A 21,243-nucleotide genomic window follows, 5' to 3' on the forward strand; every position below is an offset into this window, starting at 1 on the left:
AGTCCTGCTGAGCCAACACGTTGCGGAGGTTGCATTGAGTGTCATTATATGTTCAAGCTCTATTCAGTAAACACGTATATTAAGCGATGGTAAATTATAACGTTATCGTGACGTGTTAAAAATGTGTTCTTGTTAATCTTTTCAATTTAGTATTTGTCGAGAAACTTGAATGAATACAGATGTTTGAAGGACATTTTTTCAACATAAAATAGATATTAGAGGGAACTAGAAAATGCATTTCCTGCTGAAAATGCGTTGGAATGCTGAAAGATGAAATTAATTGTGAAAAAATTGCTGAAAATTAAGAAATGGGAGACTATCTGTCTGAAAAATGTTGAAGCCCGAAAGCATTTAAAGCAGTTCAGGACCAAGTGGGTCAAATATCGACGGAGGTGTCGAATAAATGACCTTGTTATGTTGTTTCATTGATTTTTATATTCCATTTTTCTCTCGTTGCTCACGTGTGCAAACTTTACCTCAAAGTGTGAAGAAGTTTCCCAATTTGAAAAATAACTGGAAAACAGAAGATAACATTTTATAATATTTAATAATAATATTAATAACAATTTGTCAAATAAAATGTATGTTTTGTGCTTCTACTGTGTTTGCCATGTTGCGTAACAGAAGCTTCAGGCTGCTTCCTCGGCGCCGCGGAGACGATATAGACTTTAGGTCGTTCGCAGCATTAATTAAATGAACGATAAGTATTTTATTTTCCTCAAACAAAACGATGGAACAAAACGGTTACCGAGGAAACGTTATCACCGCTGTGATAAAGCAGCGCTTCACTGCTTGCCCTCCTCAGAACCTCCAATGAGTGACGTGCTGCTGCGACTCGTCCCTGAATGTGTCTGTGGGATCACTGCGCTGGCTGCTGTGTCATAAGAGATGAGCGAGGATGGCGGTGCAGAAAGCACACAGGCACACGCCCGACAGGCTCACGGCCCAATCGCAGGTCTGCAGGAGCCGCCGCTCGCCGTTCGGATTCCCCGCCGCTGCGTGGGCTCCTCCCACGACGCCATCTTGCTCTCTTACCGAGCCGACACCACCTCGGCTGGCGGACGAGGCCCTCGGTGCAAACGCTCGCCGACTGGCAACCCGTTGTTCTGCAGATTGAGTGCATGCAAACAAAACACAAAGATTATCTCAATGTGCAGGCGAGAGGTGGTGAAAACGATATGTGGGGAAATGGCGCCATCCTGTGGCAAACAGGTGCAAGTGGGTGCAGCACAATTACCCACCGAGACAACTCTGCAGCGGCACAATGACAACAGTGACGATGACAGAAAGAAGAGATGCATATGTCTGAAATATGCAGAGAAATGAGAAGAACACATTTAAACACATTTAATTAGCATTGAAAAGTGCTTCAACAATTAAAGGTCGATAGAATTATCAAAGGAGGATAATAAAGTGTAGGAGGCTTCTTCTATCGCTACACGCAGTCGGAGTAAACGGCTACCAGGAGGAGCTGTGCGCCGCTCTGACTCATCCTCCTCAAGGCTCTCCCCATCTGGACCCGGAGCAGAGCTAAAGAACAGGGCATCACGGCCTCCTCTCCCTCCGCCTGCACACATCTGAGCGGAGAAATCAATGGAGACGGCGTCACGCGCGACCACCAACAAACATATATATTATATATACATATATATATTAGTGCTGGGCAAGTTAACGCATTCATTAATTAAGCACCTTTGTAAGAGCACCAGCAGGACGTCGTGCTCGTCACGCTGCGACTCATTGAACATGCTGTGGATGCTCGCTGGAACAACGTGGCCTTCTTCTGCCAAGAGCACCAAGTTGAACATTCCCTGTGAAAATAACAATGAAAAAGAATCACAAGAGGAGCTGAGGGGTCATTCACAGCAGCGCCTCCAAACAATAACACTGTCTGATGCTGTTTTTATTGCGGTGGGCCGGAGCCCGTGAGCGCTGTGATGAGGTTCATCACGGCGGTGATGAGGTTGCGCTCACCTGGGGGCTTCCTGCTGCAGCTGCTCGGACGTACATCCACACGGCCTCGGCCGGCGAGCGTAACGAGTCTCCTCTCCGGCTGGAGGAGGAGTAGTGGTGGTCTCCCATCTTCAGCAGAGCTGCAGAGAGAAGATTACTACTCTGTGGTGTTCATGGAGCGGACTGACGGGAAACAGAACAATGAGAGGAGCTCACCTGCAGGATGGGGGTCGTAGTTCAATGTGGAGAAGTTGTGATACCTCCACTGACAGGCGTGATGGAGGTCCAGCTCCTGTGTGCAGGAGGAGAAAGAGCAGCGCGACGATGACTCTTCATCGAGCTGCCTTCACAACTCGAGAGACGTCAGCCCTCGTCGCACAAATATTGGTTATTTCAGCCGCGATCGATAAACGTCTCCATGGAGGTAAACCCGCCTCCTCTCCGCCGCGTCTACCGCCAATTACGCAAATAAACACAAATAAACACAAATGATTTCTGCCGCGACCATTGGCTTCACTGTTGGTGTGAACAGCATGAGGCGTTGACCTCGAGCAGCCGTTCAGGGCGGCTCGTTGGTCGGGGAGCAGGACCACCAGGTGAGCGGGACCACGACGAGCATCGGACGCCTGGCCAATCAGAGAGCTCCAATGCTGCTCAAAACCAAACGGGATCTATAACAAGGAGTTCAGAGGGCGTGCGCTCCAGTGTGCTAATAACTAGGCCTGCCTTCTGCTGATAGTCGACGAAGACTTCACTCCATTTGTCATTTCTTGATATTTCTTTATGCTGTTTTCAAGCTGAATTATTCCTCAGAAACTTCTAAAGATCTAAAGTTTTTATGCTTTTATATGATTCTTTGAGGAGAAACTTTACAGATCTCTCACTTGATGCTGTAATGGATTCATTTTTTGCTTTATAATGATAATTATTTGAATAATTTAGTACGCTGTCGAGTATTCCGTCGATCGGCTGAGAAATACTTCATTATGCTTTATTATCAGAGAGCAACAGTAAGAAAATACCTCTTAACATGAACAACTGATTCGTTTTCTCACAAAGATCCACATTTTCATTGCTGACCATTTTGATAAATTCTTCTTCTTCTTTCACAAACAAAGCTTCCATTCAAAGAACTCGCATCAGTGACTTTTAGTGATGGAGTTACTTGACGAGTCCTTCAGCCCAGCAGGGACGGCTCAGAATGTTTCCTGCATCTTCTCACTTGCTTTAGAGAAACTATTCGAGGCTTGAAGGAAATGTTGCCTCATGAGGCCCTTTGATTTCAGAACGGTGCTGAAATCAGATGACGGAGTCTTTGTGTGTGGGTGAGGACATGAAGGGGTTAAACATTTACCTCACACAGGTGTGCAGCGTTGCTCTGAGCCAAAGCCAGACCAGCTTCAGCCGCCAGCACGTACTTCACAAACGCTCCCCGCCTGTTCGCAAACACAAGAACAACGGAAGCAGAATCAGTCGGGACAAACGTCAAAGCGCGGCGGAGACTAAAGGGTTAAACGGGGACAATTCAGAAGACGTGATGGAGGTGAAGGTCCGTACCGGGAGCCCCGGGTGTAGCCCTGCAGGGCGTCTCGGACCACCAGCCCGAGGTGTCCGTTCTGGTCGCAGACCTTTTTAAGCATTCTGCACAGAGGGGGGAACGGATGGCTGATGAATTATGGAATATCATTTCTCCACTTGATGTTGTAGAAATATTTGAATGCAATCTAAAAATAGTTTGTGATTTGTTGAGGTAAAGACAACGACGAGCCTCCACAGCTGCAGCAGGAGCTTCTTTAATTAGGATGCCAGAGGAACCGCGGTGAGCAGTGTGTGTGTGGCAGCGACGCAGCGACTCGTATGAATAACTCGTATGAATAACTCGTATGAATAACTCGTATGAATAACTCGTATGAATAACTCGTATGAATAACTCGTATGAATGGATATGCAAACAGCAGCTGACCTTGAATTGGCCGCTGAGCTGCAGGCTACGTGATGCACAACAGAACAAAGCTCCTGCACCACTGATGGAGAAGAACTCTTACGTCACAGCCCTCTCCACGTCCTGAGACACGCCCTCCAGGACCCCCGTGGAGAGGTACGACGCCGCCGCCACCGACGCCGCGGCGTGACCGAGCCGGGACGCCTTCAGGAACTGCAGGACCATGGCCGTCTGGGGGGGGGGGGGGGTCAGAGGTCAGATAATGAAACAAATCAGCTCGAAGACAGATGAAGGAACGTAAAACAAGCATCTTTGACACGGGTGACCCGGACCTCGTTGCTCCGCGGCTCGTCCGGGTTCTGGGGGCCGAGGCGATAGAGCCCCAGGTTGAACACGGCGTCGGCGCTGCCGTTCAGCGCCGCTTGCTGGAAATACTTCATCGCCTTCTGGTGGTCGTTCAGGATCATCCTGTAGTACCAACCCAGAGCGTTCAGCGCCTCAACGGAGCCCTGAGGACACACACACGGGTACACACTCAGGTTGTTGGGAGAACACACACACACACACACACACACACAGACACACACAGACACACACACAGACACACACACACACACACAGACACAAACACACACACACACGCACACACACACTCAGGTTGTTGGGAGAACACACAGACACGCACGTACACATACACACACACACACACACACACAGACACACGCACACACACACTCAGGTTGTTGGGAGAACACACACACACACACACACACACACAGACACACACACACACACACGCACACACACACTCAGGTTGTTGGGAGAACACACACACACACACACACACGCACGTACACATACACACACACACACACGTACACATACACACACACACACACACACACACGTACACATACACACACACACACACACACACACGTACACATGCACACACACACACACACACCATCGCTGCAGCTTTCTCCAGCAGCTTCAAACCTCTGGTGACGTTTTTTTTCACTCCCTGGCCCTGAGGGGATAACATCAATCAGAGGATCAATAAGTGTCAAACACACACACACACACACACACACACACACACAAAGAAAGAGAAAGTACTCCGTGTTGAATTTGACCGTGAATAAACGTCTCTGTAATGCTGCAGCACCTTCATCAGCAGCACGGCGTAGTCGTACATCGCTGTGGGATCCTTCAGCTGCAGAGCGCTGCGTTCGTACCACTTCACGGCCGCCGCCGCGTCCTTCGGGACGCCGTGTCGTCCCCAGAACAGCATCGCTGCCAGGTGTCTCTACGCAGCAGAGTTTCACGGTTGGTCTCTTCTGAAACTACGACTGAAGAAAATAAATACAAACATACCTGAGACTCCACGTCTCCGTTCTCCGCTCGGTATCTGAGGTACTGGAAGACGTCGCTGGTCTCCTCCGTGAAGCTGTTGAGATCCTCTTTGTTGCTCAGATAGATGAGTTCCAGCGGGTGTTGCTTCACAGACAGTAAATGATTGTTACTGAGATAAGATAGAACTTTATTAATACCGAAGGAACTTCTTTGTTTAACTTCTTGATCAAAGATTGCAACAGATGAATAACAAAAAACAACATAAACATAGAACAACAAATATTAAGTTTAAAAGAAATAATACTGATTCCATTGCAAAATATACCACAATAGTCATAAGAGTAAGGTAAATAAATGAAGTGAAGGATATTCAACTGAAATAGAAAGAGGAAAATTACAACAACAAACAAATTAAAAATACAAAGATATAAGAAGTGACACAAACACCAGAGCCTCACGGAAACTAGAACAGAGAAGTAATATTGAGCATCAAATGAAGGGAGGTATTGACTCTGATATTGGAAAAAGTGATGTTGCGCATGAAGAACTGCTACTTTTACAAGTAATACTTCAAACATGACATCTCATCGTTCGGTCACGGCGATTTGATCTATGATGAGGATCATCAGCTCACACATCTGCCAATAAGAATGATAAAGGAAGATGTCAATCAATGAGTCTGTACACGCCCACACAGAGGAGTGTGATCAGACAGATGACCTGTGGTGTTCACAGGCTGGAGGATCAATGTCACAATGTGTAGAACACTGTTGACGAACGACCACATCGACCAAACCACCGGTGTGATCAATGAACTGTGAGCTGGACCTTCGTCTTCTCGAGACACAAATAATACTCTCAGTCGCTGAAACACACACAGTGCACGAGGCAGGAAGCTCGGTGACGTAGTGACGTAGTGACACAACCGGCAGTGACAGTTAGAGATCCGCTGAAGCTTCAGTACGACCAGACGGCAACCTCCGGCTCTGCCGAGTGAAGCCGATGCAGAAGTCTCTTAAAACTTGTATTCTCTCTCAGAAAGAGGCGACTTTCTTTGATTACGGCCGTCGCCATGTTGTTGTTTTATGCAACCAATGAACAGGAAGTGACCATATTAGGACTGAGGAGGAGTGACTTAGAGACGCCGTATACGTCTCTGGTAGAGACCTGTCAATCACAGTAGCCCCGCCCTGAAGCATCCCCTGCTTTATGGTCTGTGTGACTCTAAATGGACCATAATGTACTAAATGAACATCATGCTGTATTGAAGAAGACTTGAAACTAGAGATTGAGACATAAACTCATGTTTACAATGTTTACTGAGGGAATAAATCAAGAGAGAAGTAGAGTCATTTTCTATAGACTTCTATACAACCAGAGGAGTCGCCCCCTGGTGGACACTAGAGAGAATGCAGCTTTAACACATGATGCGTCGGCTTGCCTCCTGGTTGCAGGAAGAGTTTGTATTTTTGGAGCAATTAGCATTTGTTTTCAGGATGGAGGGCTGTCTCCAAAGAGACATTTTATGGATTATTGGGGTTTAGGAATAATGGGCCGTCCCCGGAGCTGATGAGCGAACCATTAACTCACCAGCCAGCCAGACTTGCCGAGTTCATCAGGACCGCGTGGGTGTGGTTTGATCAGATTCGATTGACAGAACTGACAACACCAGCAAACAGCCCAATGACAGTCATCCGTCTGTGTTTCAAAGCCTTGCCGAATCCTGATTGGTGCTCAGATGTACGTGCCATCACATGGTTTTAACTGAGCCCCGCCCACTTCCAACCAGTCGGGGGAGCACAGACAAAACAGCACGGACAGATATCGCTCACTCTGATTCAATTAAAAACATTCTACCTTTGGCAGACCATGTTCTGGTCATATTGGACCATGCTGCTGATCATAAGAAGCTGACTCGGGGTTAATTAAGATTGAATCCAGACGGATTATTGTGCCGTCATCGTTGCCTCAGGCTGGAGTCTTCACGACCCTCTTTTTATTTGATGCATCTTATTTAAATAATCCAAGAATGAACAGGAAATCAGTGCATTTTCTCCTGATCTTCGGATTGCTCTTCTTCTGTTCATCAGGACAGCGAACTCATTCCTGTTTCTACGTTCAGACTTCACATGTGGCTGAACCAACAAACACACGATCAGTCATGTGCTGGAGGCAGCCCTGTGCCATGGCTGTCATGTACTTGTACACATGAATACAGTGGATGTGTTTGTGCATACGTGTCATTGTGTTGTCATACTAAATAATAATTGTAATGTGTGTTGTACATGTGGATGTCTTCTCCAGCTTATGTATCTGTTGATACTGTACTTTGCATTTCTGTGTGTATATATCATGTAAACATCTGATACGCAGTTTGATATTTTGCATTGATTATGTTTTTAAAGTTATACTTTGACACTTTTGAGATTTAAAAGAGACGATCGATGCCACGCTTCATTTTTAAATGTTCCAGAGATCCACAGTTGTGAAATTCACTGAATGTGACACTGAAATCATTTTCTCCATTTCCAGGTTTGAGGACAGTTAAAGAAATTCATCCTTTCATCTTGAAGCGCGTGAGATCTGCTTCGTCTACGTTTCTCTTTCTCTTTTCTTCCTTCACGACTGCTTAAGTTTGCGTCTATAGATATTCTTTGCGTATGAGCTCTTTGTTTGTTTGTTGTTTGCTTGTTTTGCTTTGTTTTTGATGAATTATGATGTAATTTCATTGTTTTTTTAAATAGAGGAGGATTCTGAATAAACATTCATGCTTCTTTCCTTTTCCTCCACCATCTCTTCTTTTATATTTTAGGTATTTTATATTTTCATTTTTGAGCAAAACTAACCAACTCATTTGTAGGGATCAAGACGGCAATCCATCCAGTCGACATTCAGACCCGCCCAAAGCATTAATTAATAGTAATCTTAATGATTTAATATCAACGTACCACATTTCCATGGATCCTGGAACAATCAACGACGCTCTGTGCCCCGACGTTGGAATAGTAGCTGTAAGCAACGTCCAAGTCTTTTGGAAACCCATCAATTCCTTGTTGGTGCTTGTACCCAGCATGCATCAGGGCGAAACGGTTATCGCCCAATGCGCCAATCAAACTGTAGACATGACCCTGAAACACAGGAGACAATACTATCTGTCATCGTTACAGAAGCAACGTGAAATAGGGTCAATTACAGGTACAGGGGTCAATTAAAGGTACAGGGTCTGGCATTCAGGGTGATCTATTGACAGAAATGGAGTATAATATGAATTAGTACGTTTTCTTTTGTGCATAATAACCCGAAAATAAGAATTGTTGTGTTTTCATTATGTTAGACTGAGCTGTCTATTCCTATGGAGTGGGTCCACAGCGTTTCTACAGTAGCCCAGAAAGGACAAACCAAAAACTGTCTTTAGATAAAGTCTGCGGTTGGTTGCAATCTGCAGCTTCACCACTAGATGCCGCCAGATCCTGAACGCCGACCCTTTAAGGTAGAAGGGAGGCTGTGACTCTACCTGTTGTTGATCGACTGGGTGGCCGAGACCGGAGAAGAAGACAGCGGCCAACAACAGAGACGCTTTGTGATTTCCAATGCAGGAGGATATTTGGAGGAGAGCCGTTGATCCGAACTTGACTTTATTTTGTTCCTGATCCACAGTGAACATTGTACCAACTGCCTGATCAAACAACACACTCCTGAGCTCCTTCATGCTCAAAGATCCTACAGAGGATGATGCAGAAACACAGTCAAGAACTGTGAATAATGACGTGATGAATGGAACTAAACAGTGCAACAATCCAACACACCTGTTCTGAGGTTCTCCTTTTTTGTTTGCAATAAATGAAAAAGTGTGCTGTGTTTAAGTTGTTCTTCCCACGTCCATGTTTGCGTGCACACTTTCTCTCTGGACGGACCCCGAAGTCTTGTGAAGTAAGGAGTACACGCACCTAAAACATAAAAGCAACCTGTCAGCAGGAGTCCTCAACTTAAGTACTTAGAGTTATTACAAGGAACTTTCATTGAGTGTTGGTTCTGAACCAGAATCCGACCCGGTGGCTCCGATGACGAGCATCAAGAACAACTCTATAGAAACAGACCATCTTCTCTCTGAGGGTCTCTGTGCTGATGGAGGTCTGATGGAGGACCAGGACTACACTGTGTAAACACCCTGTATATGCGAGTGTTGAAGGACTTGTCAACATAATAGCTCACCTGTGGCAACTGGTGTCGTGTCATGACTCTCAGTTACTTCCTTGAGAAAAGCTTGTGTCAGCGCTTTCACTTCCTGACACTCCTGATGCGTCCGATCCAGCTCCTGCGACGTTGACTCGAGGTGGTTTTCCACCTGTGACACGAATAAAGGCCAATTTCAACACAGTTAAATAAAACAGCTCAATAAATGAAATCAGAAAGCGGATGCTTTACCTTTTCAGTTCCCAAGCGGTAGTACTTGATCGGCCCAAAGTAGCCATGGATGCCCGGCATGTAGTCGCTTCCTCCGATCACAAAGTATCCATCAGTGTCGTCATAATGGACACTGTGCTGAAACCTGTAAGATATTCACCAGCTCTCGTGATCATTACGAATATATGAGTCATCTTTCTATTTTAATAACTGGACAAACTGGTGCTTTGTTAGGACAGCAGTATTAAAAGCCTCTTTAAACCCATAACCCGTCTTACTGGTATTGATATCTGTTGGTTTTATCGTCCCATGTTGCATCCAGCAGCACCTGGAAGTCAGACATAATAATAATGCATGAGCTCACGACAAAAAAAACTCCTCAGCTGTGAACGACTGCACATTGCAGCACACGTTGAAATCGCCTGGAGTTTCCCAGCTGGACAGAAAACAATCTTTCAGGAACTTACAGCTGTTCCAAAAGGAATTCAAACACACAAACGCAAAGGGCACCAAACCAAACAGGAGCGCAGGGACTGGGAGATGCGTTTCATTTCGGTTTCTTATCCCACCACCCAGAGCTTTGCTTTCCTTCTATACCTTTGAGTCCTGTATGTAGCAATCCAATCGAATCCATTTCCACCGGGGCAACGCCACGTTGGCTCTGAACGCTCGATCTTCTCCCGTTGTCACACGTGTCTGAATTATGACGTCCCCTACACAGGAGACATGACAGTCATATATTTCACCGCAGGAGATGCAGCGCTCTTTATTAATACACAACACAGTCTGTTCCCCGAGTCGCCCCAAAAACACACATCATCGCTCACAATCGTGCGGCGATACCGACCCACCTGTGTCTGTGAGCTGCAGCAGAACGGAGTCGAACGCGCGCTTCCTGCCGACGTGATGGACGATCCCGCAGAGCTTCCCCCGACACCGTCTCAGCAGGTAGACCCACACGGATAAGGTGACGCTGGAATATCAAACCGAAAGCCACGACACACGATCTGAGAAAAAATGATCTCCGAGTCTCCTCAGCCAACCAAGCGAAGAGGTCGGATTTAAAGCGCTGAAGATGACCTCTCTGCCTTTCATTGACCGTGAATGAGAAGCTGACATGCTCCGGTGAAGAGGCTTCATGAAGCTGGTAAAAGGCATTTGCAATGACAGGGAAGTAAAACTAAAAGAGGAGTGTGTTATAACCGCTGAAACAGAAACAACCAGTGACCTGTGGCCTGTCAATCTGCTGATTTCAACATAAAGCACCAAACTCTACATTTCAGGGACTATATGGTGGTTTATTTGTTTTTATTGTGCAAGTTTAAAGCTTTTAATATCTACAAATTCTGCTGTTCTTAAGTACTTTTTGTTACAACATTTGGAGACCTGCAGGGGATTTCATTCCCGCTGCGTGTTCAAACTTCAGGCAGACTAAGCTCCAACGAAACTGAACTAAATTAGTGAGTGTGTGAAGTTTATGTCCAACCTGGGCTGTGTCACAGCACGGAGACGGACGCTCTCCAGGCCTCTGTCGATAAAAGGCTGGAACCTGCGGACTACTCCAAAGTGCTCGCCAGGACTCGCCACGGGAAACTTCAGCACATCGATCACGTCTATGCACGAGTAAAAAACAGCAATAGATTACATACAGCCACGGATGGATCAATCAACGGGTCGACTGGACGCAGGCCCAGGGGCCCAAAGTGCCACCTCCAAAATATGACATCAAGGGACACGCATCAACCAAGAAGAGACTCACAAAGACACTCAAACTACCAGGAAGAGACACAAAGACACTCAAAAGGACTATTAAAAAGGGACAATATGACCACAAAGAGACACAAAACAAGCACAAAGAGACACAAAACAACTACAGAGACTACGAAGAGACTCAGATGACCACAAAGAGACAAAAAACATGCACGCATGAACGTGATTAACCAATGATTTAACTTGCTGCTAGGACCACTGGTTCACCAAACCTGCTTGCTTGCAGTCTGTGTTCCACCACAGTCCCCGACGCTGCTCTCAGGATTCATTTGTTTCTAAAGATAGATTTGATTTTGTAGCGAGTAACGAAGGTTTCAGGGGAAATGTATCGGAGTAAAAGTATCAGTTTTCTTTGCAAAATGTAGTGAAGTAAAAGTAAAAGTCAACAGAAATATAAGTAGTGAAGTAAAGTACAGATATCCAAAAAAACGAGTGAAGTACAGTAACACCACTGGGCCTTTCACATGTCTCTGCCCAGACCCATTGTCTCTTAATCCCTCCGTGACAGAAACAATATGTTTGTTTGCATTCAAAGTTTCGGTAATGAAGATACAAAGATGAATGATCTAACCTGACTCATGTGGACATTGACGAACTCTGTTCCTGGTCGTCTGCCACACCAGTTGAGCGGACCATGATGGGCACTCAGTGGGGGGTTTAGCTGGACGCTCTGAGAGCGGCTCCACCTGCAGCTCTTTATGAACCCTCACCGTGGAGTCCCGGTATGTCCCGGGTTCCCCGCCATCGTCGAGATGGTCTAACCAAGCGCGAACTGTCACATTCAGGGCTCTCAAAACGCGCCTGTTGAAGAAATCGTGCTGATATAAAATGGATGGAGGCAATCCGAGCGGCACCTGGTGGATCCTGTAGACTCCGGATGTGCTGCCGATCCATTTCCTCCTGAAGACGGCTAAATCCGTCTCCCTTACTGTGGACACCACCACCTCCACCGCGAGCTGACATGGCCCGGAGCAGCGATACCGCACACGGACCACTGAGCCGTATGCCACTTTGTCAGGGGCTGAGGCGAACCCGATGAAAGCAGCCGGGCACTCACCAGCCTGGGATGAGGTGGTTGAAGCGGCTTGTAGCTCGCAGTGTCCCTGAGTGAAGTGAAAGATGAGTAAAGATAAAATGAAGGCTCACATGCATGTGTTTCTCACCCAAACTAAGCAGGAAACAAGTTGCCAGAGGACACATTTTAAAGACTTAAACCTGCATGAACTGATTCTTGCGGCCAGCTGTGAGCACAACGTTGAGATGTCAGTTTAAGTTGATGTGGTGAACTTGTTTGTGGTGAATGTGTGGTGAACACATTGTTAGAGCTTTCTCTCTTGGAAAACAGCTGCCTACGCAATGAAAAAGTGAACCAAAAGAGTAAAGTCCATGGAGTCACGTTCTACAATTTACATCAGGATAATAACTGTCATTACAGTAGAGCACAATAGAGTTTCTTACCATTATAATAGCAGCAGTGAAGACATATCCGCAAAAGTAGAAGGGCAACCCATTCATTTTGAGTTGTTTTTGTGTTAAAGTGAATTAAAACAAAGAGGTAATCCTTGAGTTCATTCTGAGTCCATTCAACAAGCCGGTAATGCGCAAAACTAATGTTTGGACTGTGTGAAGCAGGTCAGAACAGGTGTGTGAGCAGACACCCTGGTGATGCAGCATTACCTGAAAATCTGGAGTTGCAAGTTTAGCAATTGCCTACAGAATTCCTTCGGGGCTCGGCTCAATAGACTGTTGTTGTTTCTTGGTTCTATTAGGGACACGTTTCATGGGAGCGATGAACTGAATGCGATGTGCTCGAGCCGAGGCCTCGCCGTCACCCTGGGTCCTCTTGCGCCTACGCCAACACACAAGACTTGCAGAAATCTGATCAGAAAAAAACAACCTGATACAGCACTCGAAATGAATTACCCATGGGCTGTTTATGCTTCAAAGTGGGAGGGAGTGAGGCGCTGGCAACGGTTGCTGGTGGTTTGTTGTGGATGACCACGCGTAGACGAACGCTGCCTTGGCATCCATCTAAAGGTTGCTAAGGTCGAGAAACTCTAGCCGGCGAACAAACCTGTCGGAGAGTTGATGAATACTTTTGATTAGACTTCAGTAGAGAGGGGTTTCTTTTGGGGAAAGAAAATTAAATGGCTTTACAGGACCTGTGCAATCTCCAGGACGTCCTTGGGGACAGTTTAACCACCGGGTGTTCTTCAGAGCTTTTTGGGAAGAAGACCGGTTGTAACTATGTGAGTGGTTTGCCCTTTAGCAACACCACGAGTATGTTTACATTTTATATACCAGTTGCAGAATACTTGGACGAAAGCCCGATACAGTTTGGACAAATTGGCTCCGTCCAGAGCTTCGGCGCTGCCTCATCTCAGGACTCCCTCTTACCGTCCGTCTCCTGGCCCATGTGTCCTCCTCTGGCCTCCTCTCCTTCCGTCCCTCTGCCCTTCCCGATGTCTCACGGCACCACCACCCTGGCCTTTCTGTTTCAGGGCGGCGTCCTGGCCGCAGCAGACACTCGCTCCAGTTGCTCGGGGCTCGTGGCGTGCCCGGCCTCCCAGAAGATCCTGCCCATCCACAGTCACTTGGTGGGCACCACGTCGGGTACGTCGGCCGACTGTGCCTTCTGGAAGCGGATTCTGTCCCGGGAGCTGCGGCTCTACCAACTCCGCCACGGCCGACGGTTGTCCACGAGTGGAGCCGGCAAGCTGCTGGCCCACATGCTTCACCCATTTAAGGGGACCGAGCTGTGCGTGGCCGCCACACTGTGCGGGTGGGATGGAGGGGAGGTGGGCGAAGGCCTGGACCACGGAGGTGCAAAGACTGATCTCAGTGGTCAGAGAGAAACCACAGATCCTGGAGAGTCTGAAGATCTTGAAAAGGCCTCTCCGGCCGAGACTCTGAGCTCTTCTTCCACAACAGTTCGTCAACGGCGCTTCGTCCGAGAGAAAGCGAGCTTCTCTGGACCCAGTCTGTGCTACGTGTGCAGCGATGGTACTCGCCTGCAGGGGGCGCTCTTCTCCGTGGGCTCGGGGTCGCCCTACGCCTACTCGATTTTGGACCAAGGGGTTCGATGGGGGCTGACGGTGGACGAGGCCACGTCCGTGGCCAGGGAGGCCGTGTACAGAGCCACGCACCGGGACGCATACTCGGGAAACTGCGTGGACGTCTATCACGTCTCCGCTAAAGGATGGACTCGCAGGAGCAGAGAGGATTTGAAAGAGGAGTATTACAGGGAGAGAGAACGACAAGGGAGGCGGGACGTGGTTTTGTCTGAGTGACGACATGAAACAAATACAAATGCCACGAGAAAAGAAAGGCATCGGGGGAGAGTATTTGTGGAGAGAGACGCGGTGGCTTCTTTGCGTGCAGACACTGAATTAATGAACAGGACAGGCAGTTGCATCCTCCAGGCTGTTCTCAAATGGTGTGGGCATGCATAGCGCTCCCTCTAATAAACAGCTGATGTTTTGTTTTGGCGCTGATGATAAAAATGTATTCTAACAGCACTCTGCTGCTGCCGTCTGGCATTTGGATTTGGACGCTGAAAACATTATGAATCATGTGAGATCATCACAACCTGCATCGTTTGAATCACACCAACACAGAGAAGCAGAGGAACGAAGCGGGTTAATAGTCCAGGAACCCAAAGCTCTTGCTGTGTATAAGGGAGCTAATATAGCTTTTGCAATAACCGGCAGTTGAAAACTGATTTGTGTCTGCTGTCACAGGTTTCTCCGACACTTCAATAAATGAATGAATGAATAAATGTGATTTTGCTGAAGTTGCTTGTTCGTCCTGTTTGAGCAGCCTGGTAGTAAATTAAGCGTATAGCAGTAATTATTCTAGTGACAATGACTCTGTAAGGGATATGAGGGCAAAAGGTAACGAGCTGTTCAGGAGGAGCTGCAGGAGGAGCTGCAGGAGGAGCTGCAGGAGGAGCTGCAGGAGGAGCTGCAGGAGGAGCTGCAGGAGGAGCTGCAGGAGGAGCTGCAGGAGGAGCTGTGACCCGCGGAGCGTTTGGGGGCTTCCTCTGCTCGTCCTCTTCTAAGCTTTTTGTTCACTTTCTTGCAAAGTCCAGCTGAGAGCAGAACAAACTCCACTGGATTGGAGCAGGAAGCTAAATGTCACAAGTTGCATCACTCCGTCCGTTTGTTTGTTTCGTTTCATCTCTCTCGAACAGCATATCGACCCTCACAGCCAGAAATTTGCCAAAACTGTGACAGCCCCCCCTTTCACACCCGGAGCATGTTTTCACTCGTAAATCTGTCGGCGTGTGCTCTCAACTCCCGACTAGCAGATTGATTACAGCTTGGCTGTGTTTTGTGCTAACGCAGCAGTTCTGCCCGTTAATAAACCTCCGTATCCAGCTGGGTGTTCAAGGGATCCGACGAGTGACCTTTTGGGGTTGCAAGTTTGCTTTTTCAGTCAGTCAACACTTGTCTCAACAGCACTTTTTTTAAAGGCTCCCTTGTTTCTTAGTCGTGAGACAGAACTCACGAGTGATCAAGAAACGATGTGCACAGAAAGACGGCACTCTGTAGATGAATGAGCTCAAAGCAGGTCTCTCTTCTTCTTCAAATTTAAAATATCTGAAACATGTGGGCGAGAAACAAAAGTTCTATTCCAGGAGGTGTGGGATGTCAAAATGTAAAACGCATCATATCACCCAAAAAGCTCATGCTACGTGGTTTTAGATACGTTGGATGTAATGTTTAGATCGTGCATCAAAAGGACAAATATAGATATGATGATATGTTTGAACAGCCATCCTTGGAATTTGGATTAGAAAATACAAATTCAGATTGTTTGTTTGAAAATGGGGAGACAAAGACTACAAAATGACTCACGACAATCTGCTCAGAGCCAAGACTTAATGGGAGACTGAATTACAGAAATGTACCGTAAATTAGATTGATCATTCATTTCCAAGAAGAAAAAACGCATCATAGACGAGTTATTCAACTCGCTGGAGAAAGCATGCTGTCAGAGTGGGGGGGGGGAGTCATACATCTGAGACGTGGTGCGGGGGGGGGGCGGTCATACATCTGAGACGTGGTGCGGGGGGGGGGGGGCAGTCATACGTCTGAGACGTGGTGCGGGGGGGGGGGGGCAGTCATACGTCTGAGACGTGGTGGGGGGGGGGGGGGGCAGTCATACGTCTGAGACGTGGTGGGGGGGGGGGGCAGTCATACGTCTGAGACGTGGTGCGGGGGGGGGGGGGGCAGTCATACGTCTGAGACGTGGTGGGGGGGGGGGGGCAGTCATACGTCTGAGACGTGGTGCGGGGGGGGGGGGGCAGTCATACGTCTGAGACGTGGTGCGGGGGGGGGGGGGGCAGTCATACATCTGAGACGGGGTGCGGGGGGGGGGGGGGGGCAGCCACTGGGACACTGTTGGTGAAATGCAATCTTTTAATGCATCCTTGAGTAGCAATTTTCTGGTCCAACTGTTGAAAATGCAGAGATGATTATGCAGACTGCTACTTCAGCAGATTACAAAAGAGCGGATTGCTTCCAGGGAACGATAAGCAGAAGATACTGAAGTGGTTGAAAGGATTTACATGTTGTCCAGAGGAAATAACGAATGTGATGATTACAAACAACAGCTCTGAAGACATCTGCTTCAATTGAGCTCAAACGCTAATGTGTCCGTGTGGCTACACATCGTGGTCACTGTGAGTCCTCTGACATCATCGGCTCGCAGGGTGACGATCATAAGACCATTCATGAGATTTGTACGTGTGTAGAATCTCTCATTTGTGAATGTTGAAAGAAATCTGTATTCAGATTTGCATTTACCTTTCGACACATTGACAGATATGACGACACATTTGTCTGTGAATTTAGAGTTCTGTCTCATTTTTACATTTTGTTTACACATTTCTAGATTTATGTACACATTTACAAATCTCAAAAAATTGGAAAGTATGAACACAGATTTGTATTTATTTTTATGTTTTTACACATCTTATCATGCACACACGCGCAGATCTCAGTGCGACATGCAATGGAGAGAGAGAGAGAGGGGGGGGAGAGAGAGACAGAGAGAGAGAGAGAGAGAGAGAGGGAGAGAGGGTTAGACTCACATACAGAGAGAGAGAGAGAGAGGGAGAGGAGACACATAGAGAGAGAGGGAGGGAGATAGACTCACATAGAGAGAGAGAGAGAGAGAGAGAGGGAGAGGAGACACAGAGAGAGAGGGAGGGAGATAGACTCACATAGAGAGAGAGAGAGAGGGAGGGAGATAGACTCACATAGAGAGAGAGGGAGAGGGAGGGAGAGAGAGAGAGAGAGAGAGAGAGGAGACACAGAGAGAGAGGGAGAGAGAGAGAGAGAGGGAGGGAGGGAGATAGACTCACATAGAGAGAGAGGGAGAGGGAGAGAGAGAGAGAGAGAGAGAGGAGACACAGAGAGAGAGGGAGAGAGAGAGAGAGAGGGAGGGAGGGAGATAGACTCACATAGAGAGAGAGGGGGAGAGGGACTGGGCTCAGTGGACAGACCTCACGTTGGGCTCAGATGAACCGGCATCCTTTCCCACGTTGGATCATTTCAGCTCCGTTAAACCGGAGGAGCACCGGAGCAGAGCTGCACACACGGTAAGCTCTATTCTATGAAGCGCTTTGTGTTCATCCATTCATACTTCATTGAGTTCAACGCCTCCACAGACGTGACAAGTTTCCCCTCTACTTCACTACTTCACCCTGGTTGTTTTTCTCAGGGGGCTCAACTGCTCCTCAGTCAGTTTGTTGTTCGCAGATCATCATACAAAGAAGGAAACCGTCATATGTTTTGCCTTTTGCTGCCGCGAGCTGATGCGCGAGCTGTTTATGTGGAATGATGAACGTCTGGAAGGAGAGGAGCGCCAAGCTTTTGACAGATGGTTCGGATCAATGCCCCCCCCCACACCACCTCAATTGTTTTGGCAAAGTACAATTTGTGGACACACACAAACTGTCGGCTGTGCTGAGTTAACACGATGAGCCTCTCTCTCTCTCTCTCTCTCTCTCTCTCTCTCCCTCCCTCTCCCTCTCTCTCTCATATGCTAATAAGCTGTCCAGATGTGAGCGTGCTGCCTGCAATCATGTGCTTTGAGAAACAGAATGATGCTTCTGTGTTTATAATATGTCATGGACCGCTCTCCATCGCTCACACTCGCTCACAGAAGCTCCCAGTGCACGCTGTAGTGAGGGGGCCCCAGTGCACGCTGTAGTGATGGGCCCCAGTGCACGCTGTAGTGAGGGGCCCCAGTGCACGCTGTAGTGAGGGGGCCCCAGTGCACGCTGTAGTGATGGGCCCCAGTGCACGCTGTAGTGATGGGCCCCAGTGCACGCTGTAGTGAGGGGGCCCCAGTGCACGCTGTAGTGATGGGCCCCAGTGCACGCTGTAGTGATGGGCCCCAGTGCACGCTGTAGTGATGGGCCCCAGTGCACGCTGTAGTGAGGGGGCCCCAGTGCACGCTGTAGTGATGGGCCCCAGTGCACGCTGTAGTGATGGGCCCCAGTGCACGCTGTAGTGATGGGCCCCAGTGCACGCTGTAGTGATGGGCCCCAGTGCACGCTGTAGTGATGGGCCCCAGTGCACGCTGTAGTGAGGGGGCCCCAGTGCACGCTGTAGTGATGGGCCCCAGTGCACGCTGTAGTGATGGGCCCCAGTGCACGCTGTAGTGATGGGCCCCAGTGCACGCTGTAGTGAGGGGGCCCCAGTGCACGCTGTAGTGATGGGCCCCAGTGCACGCTGTAGTGATGGGCCCCAGTGCACGCTGTAGTGATGGGCCCCAGTGCACGCTGTAGTGATGGGCCCCAGTGCACGCTGTAGTGATGGGCCCCAGTGCACGCTGTAGTGAGGGGGCCCCAGTGCACGCTGTAGTGATGGGCCCCAGTGCACGCTGTAGTGATGGGCCCCAGTGCACGCTGTAGTGATGGGCCCCAGTGCACGCTGTAGTGATGGGCCCCAGTGCACGCTGTAGTGATGGGCCCCAGTGCACGCTGTAGTGATGGGCCCCAGTGCACGCTGTAGTGATGGGGCCCCAGTGCACGCTGTAGTGATGGGGCCCCAGTGCACGCTGTAGTGATGGGCCCCAGTGCACGGTGTAGTGATGGGCCCCAGTGCACGCTGTAGTGATGGGCCCCAGTGCACGCTGTAGTGATGGGGCCCCAGTGCACGTTTGCACTGTCTGGACGGGTTACATGGTTTAATTAAATGGCCACTTGAGGCTCTCAAAGCTGCATTCTCTCTAGTGGCCACCAGGGGGCGACTCCTCTGGTTGTATAGAAGTCTATGAGAAAATGACTCTACTTCTCTCTTGATTTATTCCCTCAGTAAACATTGTAGTAAACAATCCAGTAAACACAGGAGCGGATGAGAGAGAGGAGCGGATGAGAGAGAGGAGCGGATGAGAGAGAGGAGCGGATGAGAGGTCTGAAAGACAAACGGCAGCAGGAGAGAAAGCCAGAGATGGTTTAATGGAGCAGAATCCGTCGACGTCTTGGTCGTGAAAGCCCCCCCCCCCACTCTACCTCAATCTCTCCCCATGTTAAAGGCCTGACATGCACAGAGCTATTATTAATAAAAGACGAAATAGCCTCGCTGCAGCGAAGCGACTCAATGCAGAGAGTGAAGCGAGACAGAAACAGCGATTTGCAATTTAGAGCAATGTCACCACTCATCATCCCGCTCTGAGCCGGCAACGGCAAAATCCTCCATCCCGCCTTACATTTCACACACACACACACACACACACACTCACACACACACAACGTGGTGGGGGGGGGGGGGGGGGGGTTTGGAGAGAGAGAGAGAGAGAGAGAGAGAGAGAGAGAGAGAGAGAGAGAGAGAGAGAGAGAGAGAGAGAGAGAGAGAGAGATGTAAGCCCTATGCTGAATGCACAACAGCTGAGGAAGACAAGAGTGTTTTCTTTTTAGTTTTTTTTAGAGGAGCCACTTCTGGTGTTTTCTTTCGATATAAGATGCCGGCCAACAGATGCTGAACACGAGCGTTACGAGCGGTGCGGTTAACGAAGCCAAATGAAAAATGCAAGCGTGAATCTCCTCTTAGGAAGAAAATGACGTGAAGAGAGAAGAATTCACTTCATTACTTCAGAAAGTAGGTCAGTATCTCCTGAGTGGAAGAAGAACAAAATTGGTTTCATTTTCATGTGTCTGTTCCTTCTTCATATGAAGCGTATCAATTTAGATAAATCACACAAATGTTATGGTTGGTATGATATCAAAGGCCTGGTGCTTCACTGTGGGTCCTCCAGTGTACATTGATGTCGTGGGTCAGAGGAGGTTCATCAGCACTTTGTCATTCATGCGCTTTAGCTGCGATATTGATCATTTGCATAACGTGGCGGCCCGTGCAGGGAAGTCTCTTCGGCTTCTTGTAGGACGTTAAAGCTCGAATGTTCAAAAGAGAAATGCATCCGTGCAAAACTTCATTTGAAACAGCTTGCGGAGCAGATCCCTGTGTGGTCACACTCAGTGGTCACTTTATTAGCTTCAGAATTAAATCAGACAGAGAACCAAGTAGCTCCTGTTTGTGTGTTGCTGTGTAACGTTTGGAGCACCAGGCTCTCCTTCAGATAAGGACAGAGAGTCGCCATCTTGAATACTAAAGCATCCCCTGCTTTATGGTCTGTGTGACTCTAAATGGACCATAATGTACTAAATGAACATCATGCTGTATTGAAGAAGACTTGAAACTAGAGATTGAGACATAAACTCATGTTTACAATGTTTACTGAGGGAATAAATCAAGAGAGAAGTAGAGTCATTTTCTATAGACTTCTATACAACCAGAGGAGTCGCC

The 21,243-nt window shown here is 48.1% G+C and overlaps 2 protein-coding genes across 2 annotated transcripts; one reads left to right on the forward strand and one right to left on the reverse strand.

Annotated features, from left to right (window-relative positions):
- Positions 1–879: 879 nt before the first annotated feature.
- Positions 880–13,841, reverse strand: LOC306776577 (protein sel-1 homolog 3; the record flags this gene model as incomplete). The annotated part of the gene is made up of 25 exons (XM_079267289.1): positions 880–1,106; positions 1,242–1,305; positions 1,463–1,577; positions 1,693–1,811; positions 1,975–2,093; positions 2,170–2,245; positions 3,308–3,389; positions 3,511–3,594; positions 3,999–4,126; positions 4,228–4,404; positions 4,863–4,925; positions 5,064–5,204; positions 5,273–5,395; positions 8,200–8,379; positions 8,766–8,971; positions 9,058–9,198; positions 9,464–9,596; positions 9,677–9,800; positions 9,934–9,983; positions 10,253–10,368; positions 10,507–10,628; positions 11,142–11,268; positions 11,997–12,528; positions 12,641–12,666; positions 13,823–13,841. The coding sequence occupies 25 exons, from the start codon at positions 13,839–13,841 to the stop codon at positions 880–882; spliced, it is 3,294 nt and encodes a 1,097-aa protein (XP_079123415.1).
- Positions 13,840–14,715, forward strand: psmb11b (proteasome 20S subunit beta 11b; the record flags this gene model as incomplete). The annotated part of the gene is made up of 1 exon (XM_079267290.1): positions 13,840–14,715. One exon carries the CDS (start codon positions 13,840–13,842, stop codon positions 14,713–14,715), a length of 876 nt encoding a protein of 291 aa, XP_079123416.1.
- Positions 14,716–21,243: the final 6,528 nt, after the last annotated feature.

This window comes from Melanostigma gelatinosum (genome assembly GCF_949748355.1).
Source record: "Melanostigma gelatinosum genome assembly, chromosome: 4".
Taxonomy (NCBI): domain Eukaryota; kingdom Metazoa; phylum Chordata; class Actinopteri; order Perciformes; family Zoarcidae; genus Melanostigma; species Melanostigma gelatinosum.